The sequence below is a fragment of the Vitis vinifera genome, chromosome 18 (assembly GCF_030704535.1).
Source record: "Vitis vinifera cultivar Pinot Noir 40024 chromosome 18, ASM3070453v1".
In the NCBI taxonomy this organism is placed as follows: Eukaryota; Viridiplantae; Streptophyta; class Magnoliopsida; order Vitales; family Vitaceae; genus Vitis; species Vitis vinifera.
The window spans coordinates 11,089,253-11,110,322 of record NC_081822.1 but is presented as its reverse complement, the minus strand read 5'-3'; the positions used below and the strand labels follow the sequence as shown (position 1 = coordinate 11,110,322).

The 21,070-nt window shown below is 34.2% G+C and overlaps 2 protein-coding genes across 4 annotated transcripts; one reads left to right on the top strand and one right to left on the bottom strand.

Moving 5' to 3' along the window:
* Positions 1 to 160: 160 nt before the first annotated feature.
* LOC100242078 (uncharacterized) lies at positions 161 to 8,011 on the bottom strand. Its single transcript, XM_002281152.5, has 5 exons — positions 7,356 to 8,011; positions 4,087 to 4,494; positions 1,756 to 1,787; positions 667 to 1,657; positions 161 to 457 (listed from the first exon to the last, which is right to left on the bottom strand). The coding sequence occupies exons 2-4, from the start codon at positions 4,412 to 4,414 to the stop codon at positions 686 to 688; spliced, it is 1,332 nt and encodes a 443-aa protein (XP_002281188.1). The 5' UTR covers positions 4,415 to 4,494; positions 7,356 to 8,011; the 3' UTR covers positions 161 to 457; positions 667 to 685.
* A 5,140-nt stretch (positions 8,012 to 13,151) lies between these two features.
* Positions 13,152 to 17,654, top strand: LOC100264361 (protein TIC 20-I, chloroplastic). 3 transcript variants are annotated; one of them, XM_002281175.5, is made up of 3 exons: positions 13,152 to 13,381; positions 15,804 to 15,994; positions 16,835 to 17,654. In XM_002281175.5, the coding sequence occupies exons 2-3, from the start codon at positions 15,814 to 15,816 to the stop codon at positions 17,470 to 17,472; spliced, it is 819 nt and encodes a 272-aa protein (XP_002281211.1). In that variant the 5' UTR covers positions 13,152 to 13,381; positions 15,804 to 15,813; the 3' UTR covers positions 17,473 to 17,654. The 3 variants fall into 3 exon arrangements, with proteins under 3 accessions (XP_002281211.1, XP_010664725.1, XP_019072350.1); XM_010666423.3 differs by having other exon boundaries at positions 13,281 to 13,480; XM_019216805.2 differs by lacking the exon at positions 13,152 to 13,381 and adding an exon at positions 13,414 to 13,696.
* The last annotated feature ends 3,416 nt before the right edge of the window (positions 17,655 to 21,070 follow it).

Here is a 21,070-nt window from a genome sequence, read left to right as displayed (position 1 = left end):
AATAATCCTTTTTTATACAAGTCCTTGTGAAAAGGGTGCAGACTTTATTTACTATACACCCTTTTCTGCATATCTGGTAATTATGGATCAAAGCACTGCATGGTAATTGATTTTTTTGTCTAAAATTATCACAACCCCAATGGGTTCATGACCTGAGAAATGAGAAACGGTGTAGAATGACTGCCTTCATTAGCCCACCAAACGGCCCTAGGTTTTTTCCAAAATAAAACTGATGGCTGTTTGAATAACACATCAAACATGTTGGAGCTAGTACATGTGAAAGTTCTTCAAAAGCCATTTTACCTTATTCCTCACCTCCATAGTGAAGCTTCACAGTCCACTTCCAACCTGGCTGTGACACTAAATGACAGTGAGCTATTGCACCCTTCAAAAAACTTCTTGGGTACTGCAACTTGCTCCTTTCATGTTGAGATCTCCAGGCAACCATTAATGAAATCTGTATCACCAAAGTGCAACTAAATTTTCAGATGGACAATGCATTTAAAGCCCAGGTGTGCAACCAGGCAGGGGAAACACCTCAATGGGATGAGAACTGAAAATTAATACTGTAATAGCTTAAGTTATGTTACCGCTAGAAGAAAATTCCCAAATTGCTAATGCGATATATTGTTATTTCTATGAGATGAGATGGATGGCATGGCTCACCTCTGACCAATTGGATGGTTCAATCCTTGCGATATCTTGCCCAAAACCCCTTTTTCCTAGTAGAGTCGCTGTCTGAAAGAGATCTACTCCACTTAGACCCAAGTGAAAAGTGCCGCCTCAAGAAAGGCTTTGCAAAGGAGCTTCTTACACTGGAACTGGATTCCATTTTTGGAAATTTTCTTTCTTGTTCAGTATGTTTCCGGCGATCACAAACATCAAAACCACCGTCAAGATAACTGTCCACAACCCTGTTTCTGGATATCTTATTGTTCCTTGCCTTTAACTCTGCTTCCACTCTCAAAGCTTTTCTTGACATCTTTGAAACTTGCTTCTCCCCAACCATACATACTGGGCAAGCTGGGTCAAACCTGTCAGCTTCCAGTGTCATAGTCTCCAGACACTCAGCATGGTAAACATGTCCACAAACCAGCACAGCAACCACTGAGAGCTCATTATTAGGAACAATCTTTTGGCTGCTAAATGAAGATCTCTCCGTCAAGAGCTTTGAGCAAGCTCCACAATTTTGCAGATCAATGGAGGGAGAACATGAGAACCTGCTGCTAGACCCACTTATCTTGCCACGACCAGAACCAAAGTGCTCACTGTCAAAAGACCACCTTTCTCTTTGAGAAGAGGCCACAAGCTCGGAAAATGTGCGCATGGACCATCCATCAGAAGAACCACCTTGGGATCCATTTGTTAAGTCATTGCTGCAAGTGGAGAGTACAAAAGATGGTCTCCGGTCAGACATTGAGTTGTTATTTGGCGATTTCAATCCTAGGATTCGACTATCTGAAACTTGTCTCAACAGCTGGTGTCCTGGTGAACAACGAGCCCGCCTTGATGGGGTTGAGTTGGCCGGAATAGGGTGAGTTTGGGAGGACAATGGATCTTCTGTTGGTGTTGAGAAAGATGAAGTTGATGGTATGGAAAATGAAAGCTTTGGTGCAGATAAATCTGCAATCTCTGATGATTCTGTTAAGTTCTTCACCTACAGGATAATCAGAAAGAGGTTAAGATAAACTAATAATCTCAGGTTCATAAAAAAGCTTCTTGCACAACATTCAGTTCCAACAGGTTCAATCTCACCTCCGTATAATGATTACTTTCCATGGACAGATCTGCACCAACATGAAAATGCATCAGATTTAGGAAGGGGAAAGAAAGCACTGTTAAAAAAATATTGCAGTTAAGAAACCTAAATACTTTCAGTAGCGCATAACGAAGTGCAGCAGACTTAAGGAAGCAAGTATGATTGCATTTACAGTTCCAACAGATTACAATATTATACTACGTTTCTAAAGAAATTTTATATTTTAATCACCACAAGAGGTAGATACCTCAAAGGATAGCATTAATCAGCAAAATGATTATTTTATAAGCTTTATGTAGGAGCTTCCTAAAGGATTAAATCCATGTCTGAATCCTAGAGGCAAAGTCTCAATATCTCTGAACAAAACTCCCAAATATGGGCCCACACAAGCACAATGCAGGAAGTATATATGAGTTAATAAAATTTCTAAAAATATCAAACTTAATTTTTAAAAATATTCAACTTACCCTTACTTCTTGTAGAAGTATTTCTAAAACACAGTTCTCAAACACAAAACCAATCTCACAGGATTAGCATCAACAGCAAAAGCTAAAGCTATCCCAAAAGAACACTATATGATTGACATAAATGAATTGCACCAGACTTCAAATTGATTCCTGCAAGAGCTAAATTTTTTATCACTCATGATTCTACCAGTCTTTCTGTTAGAATAAAAACCTAACATACATGTCTTTAATGAGTAAGACCAACCAGAACTTATCCTACCAATTTTTGCCACATGAAAAGTCAGAAATCAGGAAACAAGAGGTCTATCAACATACAAATTCATATAAAAGAAATACTATATATAAAAGAACATGAATAAGGTATTAACAACTCCAAATTGTTAGGAGAGTACAGGAACAAATTAAAATTACAGGTGTATATATGAGCAGAAATTCAGTCCAAAATGGCTATATATTCCACACTATGTTCTTGGAAGAGCTCAACTCTCCATTCCCTCATTATCCTGTCCCCCTACCATTGGCATTAATGACAATGAAAAGATAAAAAGAATCTGTAAAGAGATGCTAGGGAATTCGCAGAAACACAGGAGAGGGAGATTATTCCAGTAATTTGGAGGATCATATAAGTAGGTTAAGTATCTTCTCCAAGTTCTTAATAGGCCCTCTACTATGCAGACGGCTTGATGATACAGAAACAAAGTTGTTATATATCTTAGTAGCCGGCACTCATCAAAAGATCTACAGTGGTACAAGAAGTTAACAAATGGATCTACCGTTCCATCATTTTACACCTCCCTCTAAATAGTTAAAAATGAAAATGTTTGATAGATCACATGTACAACATAAGAGATAAAAATGTAGTGTATAATGATTAAGTAGTTCCCACCCCTTGGACTAATAAAAACCCATTACAAAAAACATCTTAGTAGCTGAGATAGAACCATGAACCAAGACAGACCTATGTGGAGGCCCAAATCATTGAATGAACTCTAACAAGAAGAGAAAAGCTTCGAATCTTTTAAAGCCTGCCTTGAAAATTATGCTCCATGACCAAGACTTTGCTAATCTTAATTTACCATTATAGAAAACATCTTCATAGATGAGATAGAACTATGAACCCAGACAGACCTATGTTGAGGCCCAAATCATTGAATGAACTCCAACAAGAAGAGAAAAGCTTGAATCTTTTAAAGTCTGCCTCAAAAAGTCTGCCTCAAAAATAAAAGCCTTTTTAATTAGTTTCCTATTTCTGTTTCCATCTGTAATAGTGAGTGATAAGTATCAAAGTTTTAATTATCATAATGTCATGTCTTGGATAGCCTCTTTTGCAGCTAACTTCTTCTCGTGCTTTAGTTGTTCAAAGCATACTAGTAATGTATTAGAAGACATGTATAGCATTTAGATGCATGTTAATATCCATAAACACGGACACGTTTATGCAAAAGATATATATTATAAATTTTTATAGATATACATAGACAACAGTGCAATTTTTTGCACCATGCACATGACAGAGTATACATTAAGCTAGCCCCCAAATAGATATATTACTTCTTATCTATCTGGAGAAAAGGTAATAACACTCCTCATCCAAATAGATATGGTACTCTTTTCAAATGATGAGGTAATCATACCACTACCAGGAAGCCTAACCAACCCTACTGAATAGAACATACTTAAAAAAGAAAAATAGACACCCCTTAACCAACAAGAATTACTGCACTAGCAAAACTTGGAACAATTAATCCCACATTTAAAGAAAAGAAACAGAAGGAGCAAAAAGGGCTTCAGGTTAGTGTCACTAGAAAAATTATGTGAATAAACAATACAAAAAAAAAAAACACTGCTACAAAATTTTACCTGAAGGGGTCATCAAGTTTGCAACCGTTCCTTCATGAACTGGAGACTTTTGAGACGTTGGTGTTCCAAAATTATCCAACAAGCTTCCACCATCTGAAAAATTACCTCTTTCGTGACCTAATCTCCCCTTCATTTCCAAGCTAACATTCCTGCTAACTGCATGAGCTGCTCCATATGAAGTATTGTCAACTTCTCCGGCCACACGCCCACGATTATCCCAGTGAAAGCTCCAGGATGGTGAGTATATTACATTCCTATGCAAACTTTCACCTGTGGCTCTGTTGGGCAGGGCTCTCTCCTTTGCAGGAACACAACAAACTGACCCCATCCTCACTCATATACACGAGAGAACAATCCAAATGCTTGCAGATACGATATTTTCTCTAGCGATGCATACTATATTTTTTCCTAAAAATGGAAGGAAAGAGAAAATGCAATACCAATTATTCAACATCCAAATGTTAATTGATAAGACATAGGTTGAGAAGCATGATATAGTTCTTCTAACAGGCAAAAGTATATGATGAAGTATTCAACACCAATTGAATCACCAAAAAAAAAAAAAATCTAACTCAAGCAGCAGTTTGAAGCAGAGAATTGCAGAACTAGTTCTATATTGATAGAAGCAAAAGCAACTATAATATTCATATTATTCCACCACTCACATTTTAAATAAATCAGCAATGCATGTTGAAGCTTGAAACAAAAAGGATCGAAGAAAACAAACAAACAAGCAACTTGGCCACATCTAATTATTGTGATACCTCAATGCCACACTAAAAACAATTAGTTTCTAAAGTAAATCAAATTCTTCCATCTCTTAAACAATTATGGCATGTTTGAGTTCCCCATCAAAAGTGAATCTCCTCTTTTTCATGGGCAATTACATTATATGTCCTAACAAAAAGGGGCACAGCCCAAGCAATCAAGGAGCATACATCAAAAACCAAAGTGCAAAACAAAATACAAGAAGCAACTTCCCAAAAATGAAGAATGGTTCTTCCCCAAGCTAAAATCTAAGACAAATTTTTAGCCCTTTGAAAGCCCTTCAACCAAGAAAGGAGTAAGCAGGAACGCCTTCCAGGCTAATTTAGGCCACTATGAGCTGACAAAGGTTCTCCCATTCCCTACATTCCAAATGAATCAAAAAAGGCAGAATGGGGCTACCCTCTTCCTCTCCAAGCCAATAAACTATTCTACCAACCAACCAATATTTTCCTAATCCAAGGCACTCATAAGAGAGCAAGAGGAATTGACCACAAAAGGGGTTCAAGCATCAGTTTTCTTTTTATAGTGGCTAAGAATACTTTTTTTATTATGGTTCATACTCAAGGTTCATCCTGTTAGTAGTCAGATGAATAGAGTTGTAAACATGAGAGCATAAGAGCTCAATGAGATCAACACCTTATTTGTTTGTCTGATTCAAGGGGGAATGTCACATTGAGTTCTTAACAATTATATTATTTTACTCGTAAAAATGAAAGATAATATTGATCCACTCTTCTGATGTTCCAAAAAACCCCATTTCAATTTTTTTTTTCTCTCATCAAGTTTTTAAAATTAACTTGATGGTAGATTCAGAACACTGGCTCCTTGATAATATCATCAAACCTTTGTGACATATAATATTGATTCCCTCTTCTAACGTTCCAAAAAACCCCATTCCATTTTTTTCCTCATCATGTTTTTTAAAATTAATTTGATAGGTTGATTCAAAACACTGGCTCTTTGATAATATCATTAATCCTTTCAAAGTTTAAATATCATAAAGGTATGGAACAGAAATGTTATTGAAGTTAACACAAATATCATGCTAAATACAAGAAGCCAAGGCACATTATCAATTTGTATGAATATCTAACCTACAAATTAATTGATTGTTTCATAAGCAATCAGCAAGTATATAAACAACACCCTAGAAAATAGGCATACTAAAGTACACGTAGCCTATACAAAAGGTGCCAAGTCCTAAAAATTAATTGATGTTTAAATGAATTGACACACACATCAATTAACAGTTTTGATCATGATACATATTTACAAGTGTGTGCATGAATTTGAAGTCCCATTTATTTATATTATGTAGAAAATCATTATCATTATCCTTTTTTTAAATAAGTAAAGACAATGTATACAAAGCACTAAAGGTGTGAATACACAAAAACAAGTTGCACCCTATGAAGAACCTAACCAATCCACAAAAATCATTATCATTATCATTAATGTGACTATTTAAAAAAATTATAGTTATGAACATAATTTATAGTAAAACCGTGAAATGGCAGCATTTCATGAAACCTTTTTTCTGATAGGCAATTTCATGAAACCTTAAAACCATCAATAGTTATTATGGATCCAAATTTCATGAATTGCCCCAATCTAGATGATGCATTTCTAGCTTCAACTGCTTATATATAAAATATAACATTATTCAATTTGATTGGACAACCAGACTCCAAATACCAAGGATTAAAATTATCAAAAGAAAATTCTGCATTGTCATATAGAACACTAGGAATACAAGCTCCTAGGCATATCAAACTGCACTCAGAAAAACAAATTGAAAGACGAGAAAAGAAACGGAATCAGATTCTTGAATATTACCAATAAGTTTAGAAAAAAACATACACACACAAAAATGAAAACTTTCAAAACCAGTAATGCTTTTGTGAGAATAAAACACACTTAAGCGTGAAAAAAAGAAAAAAAAAAATCCAGAAACCCAAAGACTACTTTTTTTCATGATTCAATTATCCAATAATGGTTAGTATAGTTGCAGGCAAAGCAAGATAACAAAAGTAAATTGAGTACACTTGTAGGTTTTTCCTTATTTGAGAAGAACAACACTGAAAAGGAAAAAATAGGTATCTGAGGTTGAAATTTTTTTGAGGTTTCTCAGCATCAACGCAGGGTATAATTGAAAAATAATAAAAGGAAAAAGGGGGAAAAACCGCCTTTTAAGGTGAGAAAAAGTAATGACAACTTCCTGGATAGATAGAAAGATTCTCTGGTTTAAATACTCATTAAAGCTGAGAACACTCTCTCATTTCACTCGCTCCAAACCCTAAAACAAGGAATCATCCCATTCTTGAAAAGAAAACATTCCGAAAATCGACAGAAACCCTAAAACAGTAAGACGCAAATCGAAACACATGGGTCACCCCACCAGGAATCGACCGAAAACCGTCGATCAACACAAGGTCCTAGGGTTCCCAAAACATACCACAAAGATTACCTTTAGAAAAAAACTAACAAAGAACGAATCGTACCTTCAGAAAATTAGGGTTTCAAAAAGATCCAACTCAGAAGAGATGAGACAGCTCTTGGGCTTGACCGTGGCGTTGCAGAGGGCAAACCGTGTAATATATAATAGGTCGGGGTTTGTTGAATTCGCGGCAGACGGAGGCGGTATCGTTATGACGGAGTTAAAAGGAGGGAGCGATACGCATGGGAAATTGTGCCACGTATGATGTTTTACTACTCTTTTTCTTGAGAGCGTGAGTGGAGGTGGAAGGGGAAAGTGGATGAAAGTCTAAACTTTCCCGTCTATTTTCCCCATTAATTCATCATATTGTGTAAAGGAGTCAATCCCCTGGTCAGCGAGTGGGGGAGTGCGCCACTCAGATTTTGTCATTTCTGTGCCTTTCTTTTGTGTAAAACCGGCGAGGCGGAGCGGCCACCGACGGCTATGGATGCCGGGTCATAGGGGAACAGTGCGGTCAAATTTTTGCTCAAATGGAAGGGGAATTGACGAGCATTATGCATTATTGTCAAAGTCTTTCTCCTAATTTACGTCATTCTTGCCATGTGGCCTATTTCTGATACTCCCCCCATTAACATTTTCTCCTCACCCGGAAAAACATGACCAACAATGCTCGGAAAAATTCAATCCTCTCCTTTTACCTTCCTCTCACCCTCTACTTACCCCCCTCAGAAACAAATAAAATACCAATTATATATAATCTCATCCCATATATTTAATAAAAATTTTGAATATAACATCTCTATGAAGAGCATAGATTGATGAAAATTACAAACTATATTCACGGAGTGTTATTATTTATCATCGGTTTGTGACGGATGTCAATGACTCGAGTCTACTTATTTCCAACTCGTGAACTTAATTGATATAAAATTATATGATAGTGCCCAATTTTTTCGATTTTACAATTCGATCTATAATTTATTATACATGGATGTTAATGGTCCAAGTATTTGTCCATTCTATATTAGGCCGGACAAAGGAAAATAAACAAAGCATGCCTCCTCTAGAGTGGGAGAGGAATCGTCTAATAAGATGAGGGGTGAAGATGGATCGAAGATGGGTGGACCCTGCACGAAAAGCTCCGCCCTACACCCTATGGTTGTCTTTTACATGGTGCTACATTGGTTGTCTTTTACATAGTACTACATGCTATGGTTTTTCTTAGGGATATTCTCTCAAGGGTATGTTTGGTATGAGAAGCAAAATTGACTGTCTTATTTATTTTCTCTTCCACTCATATTTCAATTCATCCATAGGAAAAGATATTTTGATTTCCTAATATAAATTATTTTAAAAACACTTTTGAATAATTAAAAAAATTAATAAACTTTTTAAAAATACTTTTTTTTTTATTTTGTAAAAAATAATTTATAAATTCAATTTATATAATATAAAATAAATTTAATTAAAGTCGTATTAAAAATTAAAAAATTGTAATTTAAAATAAGTAATTTTTAATATAATATAAATAGTAATATTATGATAAAATCATATATTATAATATTTTATAAATATTATAAAAATATGGATATTAGCATTGTATAAAAGTTGCTAATACTATTTTTAAAAATTATTAAACTTTTTATTTTGTTTTTTAAATATTTATAGCAATATTATGATAAAATCGTATCTTATATTTTTTTATAAATAAAATATGGATATTAACATTATATACCTCTAGTTGAAATTCCTCATCTAGAGGAGAATAAATGTACAAAAGGAGATGGAGACGGGGATGGAAAGGTCTCACTGATGTTGTTTTTTATGTCTATATTATATTTTTGAAAAAAATAAAAGTAAATAAAAAATATAAAAAAATTATTTTTTATTTTTTATTTTTAAAATACTGATATTAATAAGAAGTAAATAGAAAAAACTCTAATTTCAAAACTATTAACAAAATAAAAAATATAATTAAAATTATTTTTAAGTACTTAGAGATTTCAAAATGTACCTATAGACTTGTATTTTTCAAGTGCATTATATGGTGAAACTCATTTTTATTTGTGAAATTTTGACTTTTGTTTTAAAAGTACATATTTTTCAATTACTTTATTATTTTTTAGATGGAAAACTAAAAATGAGAAAAAAAAACTTTTTATTTGATAAAAACAAGTTTGAATAAATTCAATAGCAAAAACTAAATACGTATACCTGTTGCCTATAATAAAAGAGTTGAGGGAACTTTGACGTTAATTATTTGATTAAGAGTGCATTAGCCTAAAGAAAGAGGGCTCAAAGTTAAAAGAAAAAAGTGAGTATGAAATTTTAAGTCAAAAGGGGTTTTTATAAAAAAATTTAGGTAACGTTGGTTTAGGTTATTTATTAGAGTTTTGAGGTAAAATAATCCTATTATAGAAAAAAAAATTAATTTTATCAAAATTTCAAATTTACGTTCAAAATGACTCTTTCGTTGTCATGGATGTAGGGGGCTCTCCTGTCTCTTTTCCAACCCGGACACCTTGACCAAGCACAAGTATACAACCTGTCCGAATTATTCTGTTTGAATCACAACCAGTTCCGTCTGACACTAGGATAAGAAGACCCTTTTCCCCTACAGAGCCAGACGACAAGGAGAGACTAGACCCTCCAAACGGGTGGGACTCTTCAATCAAGTTTTCAAGACCCACTGACATGCGTGATCATTCACGCCTGACATGTGAATGGTTGATAAGACCTCTTTTAGCCTTCAAATCCATATCAATTAATTGTTGTACATAGTTCTAGATCATCAACAGGCTGAAAGGATAGACGACTACACAGTCCAAACTCATGGCATGTCAGCTAATGGTATCTACCAGACCCCTAAAACTGTGATGATTATTCAACGGCCTGTAGGACAATCATCATTATAGAAAAAAGTCAAAGTGTCTAGTCAACACTAAAATGACATTCTCATCAGCACTATATAAACCCTCCAAAAACCACAAACACAGTGTGCGTGCACATACGCCTATTCACTTTCTCCCACTAAGTAGCTTGAGTTATTTTTGCTTGACTTGACATTTGGATGGGCATGTCCAGACCATCCATCCGGACATCCTTTTGTGCAAGAAAGTTCACCAAGTTTCATTATTATTAAGCGGGTTCTCTGAGAGGCACAAAGAAGGGAGGAAGGTTGTCCGACTTCTATAAAGTTGGACGGACCTGACTCCAATTGGTTCAGAATCAACAATGAACGAGTTATGTTATTAATTTTTTTTTCTTTTTAATTTAAGTTGAAGCCGACGATTGTCAAATACAATTTTAATTTTCAAATGAAGTCTTCATTATCAAATGCAACTTCGCTGTTGAAATGAAACTTTTGCCAAACACGATTTCATTGTTGAATTGAAACCTTAGTTTTTACAATATACGCGATATGAAAAGGGCTATATTACATGGAAGTTTGAGAATGACTCGTATTGGCCCAAAATTCTACTTGTTACTTGTTGGTACCGTAATTACAAGCCTATAAAAGGGTACAACACGGGCATGTGTGACAGCACCTTACACCTAATATGACCCATGACATGTTAGGGATGTCATGCTTAAACTAGGTGGTGTTGCACCTTGAAAAATACTGCATCTTCTAAAAATTGGGACTGAGGTGGCCATATGCATCGAAGTCGGCTAAGTGGGATGAGTAACAACAAAAGTGTGCGGCCATGGGTAGCAAAAAGAGTGTGTGGCCACGGGTAGAGCACATGGCATTTGTTGCAAGTCCACACAGCACTGTCTGCACGCATTGCGCTGTTTGTGGGGCACGTAGGACAGAAGCAGCATGTAGCCTTTGACAAAATCATACATTTTCCTACTTAAGATAAATCATTTTCAGCTTATCCTAGGATATCATTTACAATATCGAATTTATTATATCATGCTAGTATTTGGTTTGTTAAAGGAGTAAAAATTAGAATGAAATAATAAGTTATTTCTCAAATGAAAAATATCATGTTATAATTAGAATATGATTTGTTTATTATAAATATAGGATTGTTATCCTATCCAGTATTAAGTTAAATCAAATAAAATATTTATTGAGTAAAGTCATAATAATTAATGTATTTAGTCAAAATATCATAATTAAGCTATGAATGAATGTGTGAAATATTAAGAAACTTGCAATTTTATTGGTAAAATCGTTGCTACAAATAGTAACCGAGTTCAATCATAACTCCCGAAATTCACAAGCAAAAGTTTCAACAATTTATGCATTTAAATGTGTGTTTATATAAATCTCGATATTTATAAAATAATGAAAAGAATTCAAGGTACTATTAAAAGAACATAAAAGACTTGTTAAAAGATTCTTAAAAGGAATATCGTAAAGGACTCGGTGCAATTTTCAAAATCATAGAAAATTACATGAACAAAAACAACAAATGAGACATAGGATATTTTACAAAAATTATATAAAGATAATAATCAAGTCAAGCAAGTGAAGTTATAGATATTAGGAAGTGAGTTTGAGTCTTCCTACATGGATGACTCCGAATCAATCTTAGATTATTTTGATTTGGTGCAAACTATATACGAGTTAATGATGAGAAGTTTAATGGTTAGAGATTAGTTGAGAAAGTGGTTGATCTTTAGATGTAAAATTCAAGTTTACTATTGCAATCATCGAAAGGGAAATGATGTTTAGCCTTATAGTAAAATGGCTGACAAGTTCATTGTATTCACTCCAATAATGAATAGATCATAAATCATATATTCTAGTTTAGTGCAAGCTTTTTAAAAGTTTGTTGACTTAGGGTTTCTTAAAATTTATTTTGATAATAATAAAGTCAAATATTATTATTTAGTCCCTTGTTTAATCATGATTGAGCAAGTTATTAAATGCAAATAGTTTTGAAAGGTAAAAAATGAAGACATGACATCACTTTAAACATCAAGAAAGAGCCTCAAGCATGATAGTTTTTATAAATTAATGTATGACGGGTAAAAGTACAAATAAATCAAGTTAATGTGTTATTTTAAGAATCTTGACTCGTCAAAACCACTTCTCACTTCAAAGTGCCTTTTGTGTTATAAAAAAAAAGCGCATTTTAATAAGTGACCTAAAAATTATAAAAAAACCGGATGAAACTCTTTTCAATCGTAAAGATATTGAAACCTAAACTTTCTATAAATACTTCTCAAAGGTAAAAAAGGGTTTGTAAAAATAAAAAACAGTCATATATCGAGCGATCAATTGTCTAACATAGAGATGTGCATTAAAATAAAGACGTTTGACGATGCAAATTAGTTGGACAATAGATTGACATTAGTCTCTCAATGGTCACATGAAACCTTCATTAAATGTTAATGACAAATCATACCAATAATGCAAGAGCAATAAAAGCGTATCCAATAAACAGTTTATGTAAAAATCACTTATTTAAAAGCGGTAAATTTCATTTATGATTCTTTAAATTCTTAAGTATCAATTATACCATTTGAACCTAACTATTTTTCTTTTGGTACTAATTGTTACAAATTTCCATTATAATCTTTAATTCATTTGTGAAGGTCAATTGATACCTCAAAAACAATGTGCACAAATAGAAAGATTCTTTGTATTAGAGTTTATCATACCCTAAAGTCCAAGACTATGGTTTATCTTGATATATGAGAATTATATTAATTAGATGATTATTCGTGTATCTCGGAATATTTTGATTTGTGACTCATTTAAGTGACAAGAGCTTTTACCCATATTATAAAGTCAAACAATATGAAATTTAAAATCTTTAAGATTATTGAAATATTAGTATTAGACATCACGGGATCAAGAATGTAACATGAATGAATTTTAATCCTAGTTATGAGATCGATTATTTCCTCTAAGTACCTAGTTCCGATTCAAATGGGGGCAAATTTCTTTATATGTCCTAATTCCCAATCCAACCCCAACATCTAGGGACGTGACATCCTCCACCCTTGGATTATAAAAGATCTGACGGTCGATATGCACCCTATGAACGTAGAAGGATAGGGCAGACTTTGGAGCCCGATCAGCGTCACTGCGGCTCCTCCAGAATTACCCTTCAAATCTTTTGATTTAAGGTACTTCTCTGAAGCGAGGGTTTCGTTATTTCTATTATATTCTAGATTTTACTGTGTTTCCGTTGTTTCATTTTCCTCGATTTTCTCGGCATCCAAACGGTGATACATTTCTTCTGCTTCCATATTGTGGCGTTTGTATTTGGAATTCATGCTAGTTTCTGCTCGTAGCATCTCTTGTTTGTGTAATAATGCGCTTGTGATTACACATAGTCACAGAAAATGGCCATAATAGCGTTGGGTGAGTCCGTGTGATGGAAAGCGTGAAGATAAATAAGATGAATATTGGGGGTTTTGAACTTTCAAATTCCAAAAACAGTAAGAAAAATGATTAATATGACATAATTTTGGGGTTCGTGTCTTTCGGATTCATTTCCTGCAGAAAATGTTAATGATAGTGAAACCTCTTGGAAGTATAGTTCTCAATTTGAAAGCTCCGTGAAATGCTGTTTCTTGTATTAAAATTTAATAAGGTAGTGGGAGGTATGGAAGTTTTAACAAGATGCTTTATGGTCCATTGATATGATGAATTGCAAGGCACCTTGAGGACTTGGCTTCAGGGCATGTAGATAATTGGTTCTCTTTTCTTGGTCAGGATGATTAAATCAATTGGTGGAGTGAAAGAAATACTGACCATGAATATCATTGAGTTATATTATTCTTATTCATATCTTGTATGTATTTAGAGGGGCAAGTGTTGTTGCAAACTCTTTAGAAGAGAGCACGATACTGATCATGATTATTTTGAAATAGGTTTTACCAAGTCATTTTAAGTGTGTGGAAGGTTTTCTATAGTGTGCTCTAAAAACTTTCAGTAAAGTTCTCATCATGTCTATTTGTTTACCAGTGTGCATCATTTTAATTTTGCTATTTCAACAGAAGAAATCCATGGAGGTTGGACTTGGTGTTGTTATCTTTTATTAGTTAAAATTATTAGAATCAGGAAGCTTAATATTTTCTACACTCTGGACAACTTTAAGAAGATGAATTAAATAAATTAATAACAACAATGAAATAAGGATAAAAGCACTTGTTTATGGTTTTATCAAAAGGGGAATATTTATCTGATTAGACACCATATGGTATGGATTTCTTTTATAATAATACCTTCCTCCATGATTATTTCTATTACAGGTGTAACAATTGTAGAAGTTTTTCTGTTGTGTATGAAATGGATCCAATTTGGAGTAGACTGGTTCATTTTCTTGATCAGAGAGATATTAACTCATCGGTCAAAACAACTCGGTGTACTATTGGTGATCTTGATTGTGTTTAATGTGCTGGACAGCAATTTTAGTTGACAAGTGCAAGGCCCTATAGTTATGTTCTGAGCAGGATTGAGTTCATACTGAAGTCAACTTCCTCTCTTCTTACCTTATCCCTTAAACAGAAGAGTCAGGGCACACACTTTGGTATTCTAATTAATATCATTGAAAATACTGCCTTGTACATTTTTTGTATTTCTTCCTCCTATGCTACACAAATCTTTTAACTTATGAGGTTATATATTTTTTCTTTACCACAAGTATAGGGATCCCTTTTGCTATCTCCTTATGTTGGAGAGCATGATATATATTTTGAATCCAAATCCTATAAGCTTAACCTTTTAAGAAAATTAGTTGTTTAGCATGGTATCACCTCTTCCTTTGGTGGGAGGTCATGTATTTGAACCTCACCATCACATGCTTATTTTCCCAATTTATTAAGCTCCCTTGTAACTCCAAAAAAGGAGGCTACACGTGAAGAAGGATGTTGAAGAGCATGATATACACTGTGAACCCAAATCCTATGAGCTTAAGCTTTAGGAAAATTGGTTGTTCAACAACTTTCTTACTCATTCCTTGATTGTTCTAGAAACCAGGAGCAAGTTTGATTGACTTCTAAAATATGTATGGACCATATGCTGCATGTCTTATTATTTCTTTCTAATAGAAGCCTCATGAATTGATTGTATACATCATTGTTAATGTGAATGATTGCAAAGTGGATTTGGATTGATTGTGATTTGGATGATTTGCTATATAGAAAATGGAAATCTTTGTAGTATTTCTTGTTCCTTGCTTTATATTTAGATGAAACTGGTTAATGGTTGCATTATTGAAAAGCACAAACCTGAAGAATCTTGGTTATTTAGGTTAGTAGTATCCTTGTTAAGATGATCTTTTCTCTTAAATCAGCTTTGTTTTTGGGCCATAATATAGAGAACCTTATGAATTGTGGAAATCCAGTTGCACTGAAATATATATGTATATTGATTGAGAACTCTCAATGGAAGAGTTCTCATGGGAGACGCACGAAGGTTGCTTCTCCCAATGCTTGCTTTTGATTTTGTTTTCTTTCGTCCCCCCCCCCCCATTTTAGATGTGTGTTCTCTCTGCAGTAACCTGTTTCTTACATTCTCCTTATAATGTTGGATCTAAACTAGGTAACTGGATATGATTTTAAATGGAAGTGTCATGACCTCTGGGTGTGCTTTGATGGATTCCAGGGCATGTAAGCCTGTTACTAGTCACCAGGTTTTTGCATGCTTTCCTCATTTGCCTGCCAGGACTGCTTCTTTAAGCATCAGGAGTTCATGGAGACCTTGTCAGGAGCTGAAATCCTGGTCTTTTGGAGGTATAAATATCTTTGTCATGCATTTCATTTTGTTAAAAAGAAACTTGATTCTCAGACAGAAGCTCTAATGATGAGATATTATTATAGGGCAAACAAAAGTATGCCTATAAATCAGTTTCTAAAACTGCCTACTGTATTCTTTCTAGTGCAACTATGTAAGAAGCTTGAGTTTTATAGGCAACCCCTCTCCTCTCTTTCTGGAATGCCTTTTCACTGGGAAAGTAGGCTGGCCATTTACGCCTCATTTATTCTCACATAACATACATCCTTCAATATAGCATATGAACAATATGATCAAGATGTGCATATCATCCAACAGGACTGGAGCATTTAGTTTTTTTGGATAATTTGTCAAAATAAAAAAAGACTGCTAATGGATGTAAAACTAAGTGTTTATCTGGATATACTTCCTGTTTTTTGTTTTTAAAATTAGGAATTAGAAATAATTTTTATATAAAATACAAGAATTTTTAAAGGCTTACATTGAATAAATAATAGTTTTAAAAACTGTTTCTTAAAGTGATTTTTGAAGATATAAGGCAAATATATATTTTTTGTATAAGATGTTCTACTTTTACATGGAAGTTTTTCATTTTAAAAACAAAAAACAAGAAGTGCATCTAAGTGAACACTAAGTTATAAATGTGGTTTGCCTTATAGAATATCAGAGGGAACTTTTGATAAAATAGACTATTAGTGCACCCAAAACTTTTACTGAGTTTACTGAGTTGGAACTCCTTTTAGAATATTGAAACTTATTTGCATGGGTCCAAAATGCTTTGGACTCTTTGGAGCATCTGGAAATCATGTTTACTGATCCTGTACTCATTGTCATGGCAGGAATGCCACTTTCACACCTCTCTGCTGCATCAACCCCACTTTTAAGTGGGGATCAAGGTGGCCTGTCACACACACTCCCCATGCTACCGAGACGGCCAAGATCTCCAACTCCCCTTAGAGCTTCCAAGGATGTTCCATACAGCTTCCGCTACCCTCCAATGACCAAAAAACCACAATGGTGGTGGAGGACTTTAGCATGCCTCCCCTATTTAATGCCCCTCCATGAGACATGGATGTATGCTGAAACAGCCTATCATCTACACCCTTTCTTGGAAGACTTTGAATTCGTGACATATCCTTTTCTTGAATTCATTGGGAGGTTGCCCAGCTGGTCGTTGATGGCATACTTCTTTATTGCATATCTTGGGGTGGTAAGGAAAAAGGAATGGCCTCACTTCTTCAGGTTCCATGTAGTGATGGGCATGTTACTGGAGATTGCTTTGCAGGTGATAGGCACCATTAGTCGGTGGATGCCTCTGGCAGTTTACTGGGGAAAAGTGGGGATGCACTTTTGGACTGCAGTGGCATTCGGATACCTCTTTACTGTTCTCGAGTGCATAAGGTGTGCTCTTGCTGGTATGTACGCTGACATACCTTTTGTCTGTGATGCTGCATATATCCAAATACCATATGATTAAGGAAGGTTAAGCACATGAGGAAAAAAGTTGTTTCCTTTTTGTATTAGATTTTTGTATGGAGAATTTTTTGAACAGAAATGAATGGTTTTAAGTTGAGACGTGTAAATGTTTCCATTGGACTGGATTGGTTTTACCAGATTTAAATCTGGCTTAAATGTTGGTTTCTGAAGTCCATTGCTTAACTGATGATCCGGACAACCAATTGCATTCTGATATGCTCTGCAGGATGCTGCTGTACTTCTCCCTGGGCGTCCTTTTTGCCCTGGATTGATTTCAAATATACCCAGTGTTTTAATCAAATTGCATTCAGTTAGTTTTTGGCAGCCTCTCTCGATTTGGTTTGGTTCAAGTTAAGGAAGTCGTGCATCATCCAATGTGAATGAATTTCTTTTCGTGCATTTTTAGGAACCTAAAACTCGCAACATATTTTCAATTCTTGGAGTGTAGGTGTTGGTTTCAACCATTTATATATGCATGTGTATATGAATTAGATGCGTTGAAAGGGTGAAGGAATAAATTATGCATAACCAAATTCACAAAAGATGGTTCTAATTTCAAGCTTTTAATAGTAGATTAAAATATTTCCAAAAAAAATCCTTTTACGCACACCCCCCTTTTATGATTAATTTCTAATCTTAAATAAACTATTAAAACTACTCAAAGGTGTTTATATATATATAGATGAAGTATGAATGAGATGATGCATATTATATGACTTGCCCCTCACCCTTGGAATGTTGAATATTGTAAGTTTTGACTTTAAATTGTCAATTAATGAAATTGGTGTCAGTAATTTTTTAATTCAATTTTCACAGAACCATACATTGCCACAGGCCCGTCCTCCATTCCAACTTCCACCATTTCTGGGCGGTGACTGGCGTTGAGCTTTTGACAAATAATTAATCATACACACTGTAGCTTACTTCATCTTGTTTCCCTTTCCATTTTTTTTTTCTAAGAATTAACCCATCTCCCCCTGTCCAGGGATGAGTCCTCCCCATTTTTATAATACCATAAGAGTCTCCGACATTTTCTCACCCAACACCATGCCATCACCTTTACCCAAAGATGTTGATACTGTCAGCCTTTTGATTAAGAAAATCAAGTACAAATTTTATAATCTGCAGAAGAAATTCTGAGTGGTAATATGGCCTGAGCTGAGAGTGTTGGAGCTTTCCATATGGCCATATGTCATGGACCACTTTGCGCCCAACCCATTTGTGCCCACTTGATGAAGAGGAAAATTTTTTAGTTGCAGTAAAGTAAAAGTGCATCCAATATTTAGGGCTTTGATTTGGAAGTGAAGTAATGTTTGTAAACAAGGGAACCCAACTTACCATGCCTGTGATTTGATTTTGAGATGATGCAATCACTATCTACCTTATCAATCAACATATTATATAATCTTGGCCTTCAATTATTTTGATTATTTTATGTATTTTTATTTTTTAGGTAGGCATGTCATTTTAATCTCACATCATACTCCCAACATTGTTGTTGCCTTTCATGCTGCAGTCCATCTTCAAAAGCAATTGCTTTTAATACATCAAACCCATCTTGGGTCACCCCATGTTAATTTCTTGTGTTGGGTTCAATTGATCTACCCCATATTTTAAGTAAAATATACCAAGTGCAATATATTCAACTCCCACACTAAAGGAAATAAATATTAATACCTTATTCTATCTTAGAGAAAAAAGTATTATTCATTTCATAGGCTTTCTAAAAATGGTAATTGAGTTAGTTTTAATTTAATATTTTAATGCCTGACAAATAAAATAAAATAAAATGTAAGGTTGTCTCATGAAATTTTTTTTAAAAAGTTTTAATATACTTTATCCTCTCAACTTATAGTGCATTTTGTTCATTACTCTCTTAAGTTTAAAATCGAATATATCGCATTCCAAATTTCTTAAATACCAATATTTTGTCTTTTTTTGTTAGAGGGTGTTAATTTCAATGGATAAAAATGTCATGTCATATATTGTATATGCGATTGAATAAGTAAAAGTAAATTTATAAATTCAATTATCCAAAAACTCTAAACAGAGCTCTCCCCCCCTCATTCTTCTTGTTTGTTCTAAAACCCTAAATCTTTAAAATCGATCCAACATTTCCATCCATTGAAATTAACACTATCCAACAAAAAAAGTTAAAGTATTAGTATTCAAGAAGCTTAAAGTGCAATATATTCAATTTTAAATCTAAGAAGACAATGCGCAAAATACACGATAGACTGAATGAATAAAGCGTATTAAACCTTAAAAAAAATCGCATATCTTGTTCTTAACTATTAAAATTGGTAATAATTTTTTTGGGAAAATATTAAAGTAATGAATTGATATCTACAGAACTTGTTAAATGACGATATGAATAAATAGGGTTATTAAAGGCAAGTATGTGAAATCACCTAATTGATTACGACTTTTTGATATTTATATATATATATAAAAAAAAATATTTGGATACTAAAATATAATCTTTTTTATTTTTATTTTTGGCATTTAATAACTCTACCTAATTCTTATTGCTTTTGTCATCTCATATAATTGGAATGAAGATGGGGGAGGATCTAAATTCAATGATTCGAATCTGAATAACAGGAAGAAATAATGATGAAGGCCTTCCCCACCATACAAATATTAAATGTTGGTTGTGTTTTGCTTTGCGTCTTGATCAAATCAACTCCTTTAGTGTGGCGACAGACAACCCACGACCATACTCTCTTGCAAATATCACTCGCTGCATCATAATGCAGTTTTAAACTACCAACTTCCCACTAAACCAAAACCCAGAAAACGACACCGTTTAAACGTCTTTCGTTTTTTTTCCACTAGTGGCTGCTCTCATCTCATGCTTTCATCATCTTCAACATTACAAACTTTTACGAGCTCTCTCTTTCTAACATGCAATCAAAACTAAAGCATGGAAAGCCATGCATTACACTCACTCCATTCATCATTTTTGCTCGCTCTTTGAGGTGTTGCAGGATTTCTCCAAGTTGTCCACTCATAATTCTCCCACTCCTCTCTCTCTCTTTCTCTTTCGCTCTCTGTGTAAGTGCTCCTTTTTCTCTGTTTTATTTATGGGGCCAAGCATGGAGGTATGGCTCACCTGTTGTAGTTTCGATGAACTGAGCTTTAAGTACATATTCAATATATATATATACATAACCTATTAGTAAGTGGATCACAGCCCCTTTTTTCATGCTCATATGGTACTAACATGGGGGGACTTCAATGGCAGTTCAGCCTCTTTTTTAAATCGTGCAACTGATTGGAGATTAGATATGCCAACCCACAGAGTGGAGCTCATAGGTCAACTTTAATCGAGTGGTTGGGAGGCTGCATTCTGATAGAAACGTGTATAACTTGACCATGAGAAAAATTAAACAAGTGGAATAAAGAAAATGCTAATTAACTTGTTTAGTAGGAGACAGGCAGGTTCTTTTTCCCATGATTTATGGTGGGTAATTGGGCATATCTAAAATGATTGATAGGGAAAGTATCAAAACCCAATTCTGTCCAGTTTGTTCATGAGATGATCCTGAGTGGGTAATGTAGACAATTTGAAGTCCTCAATACTGCAGAAATGACTT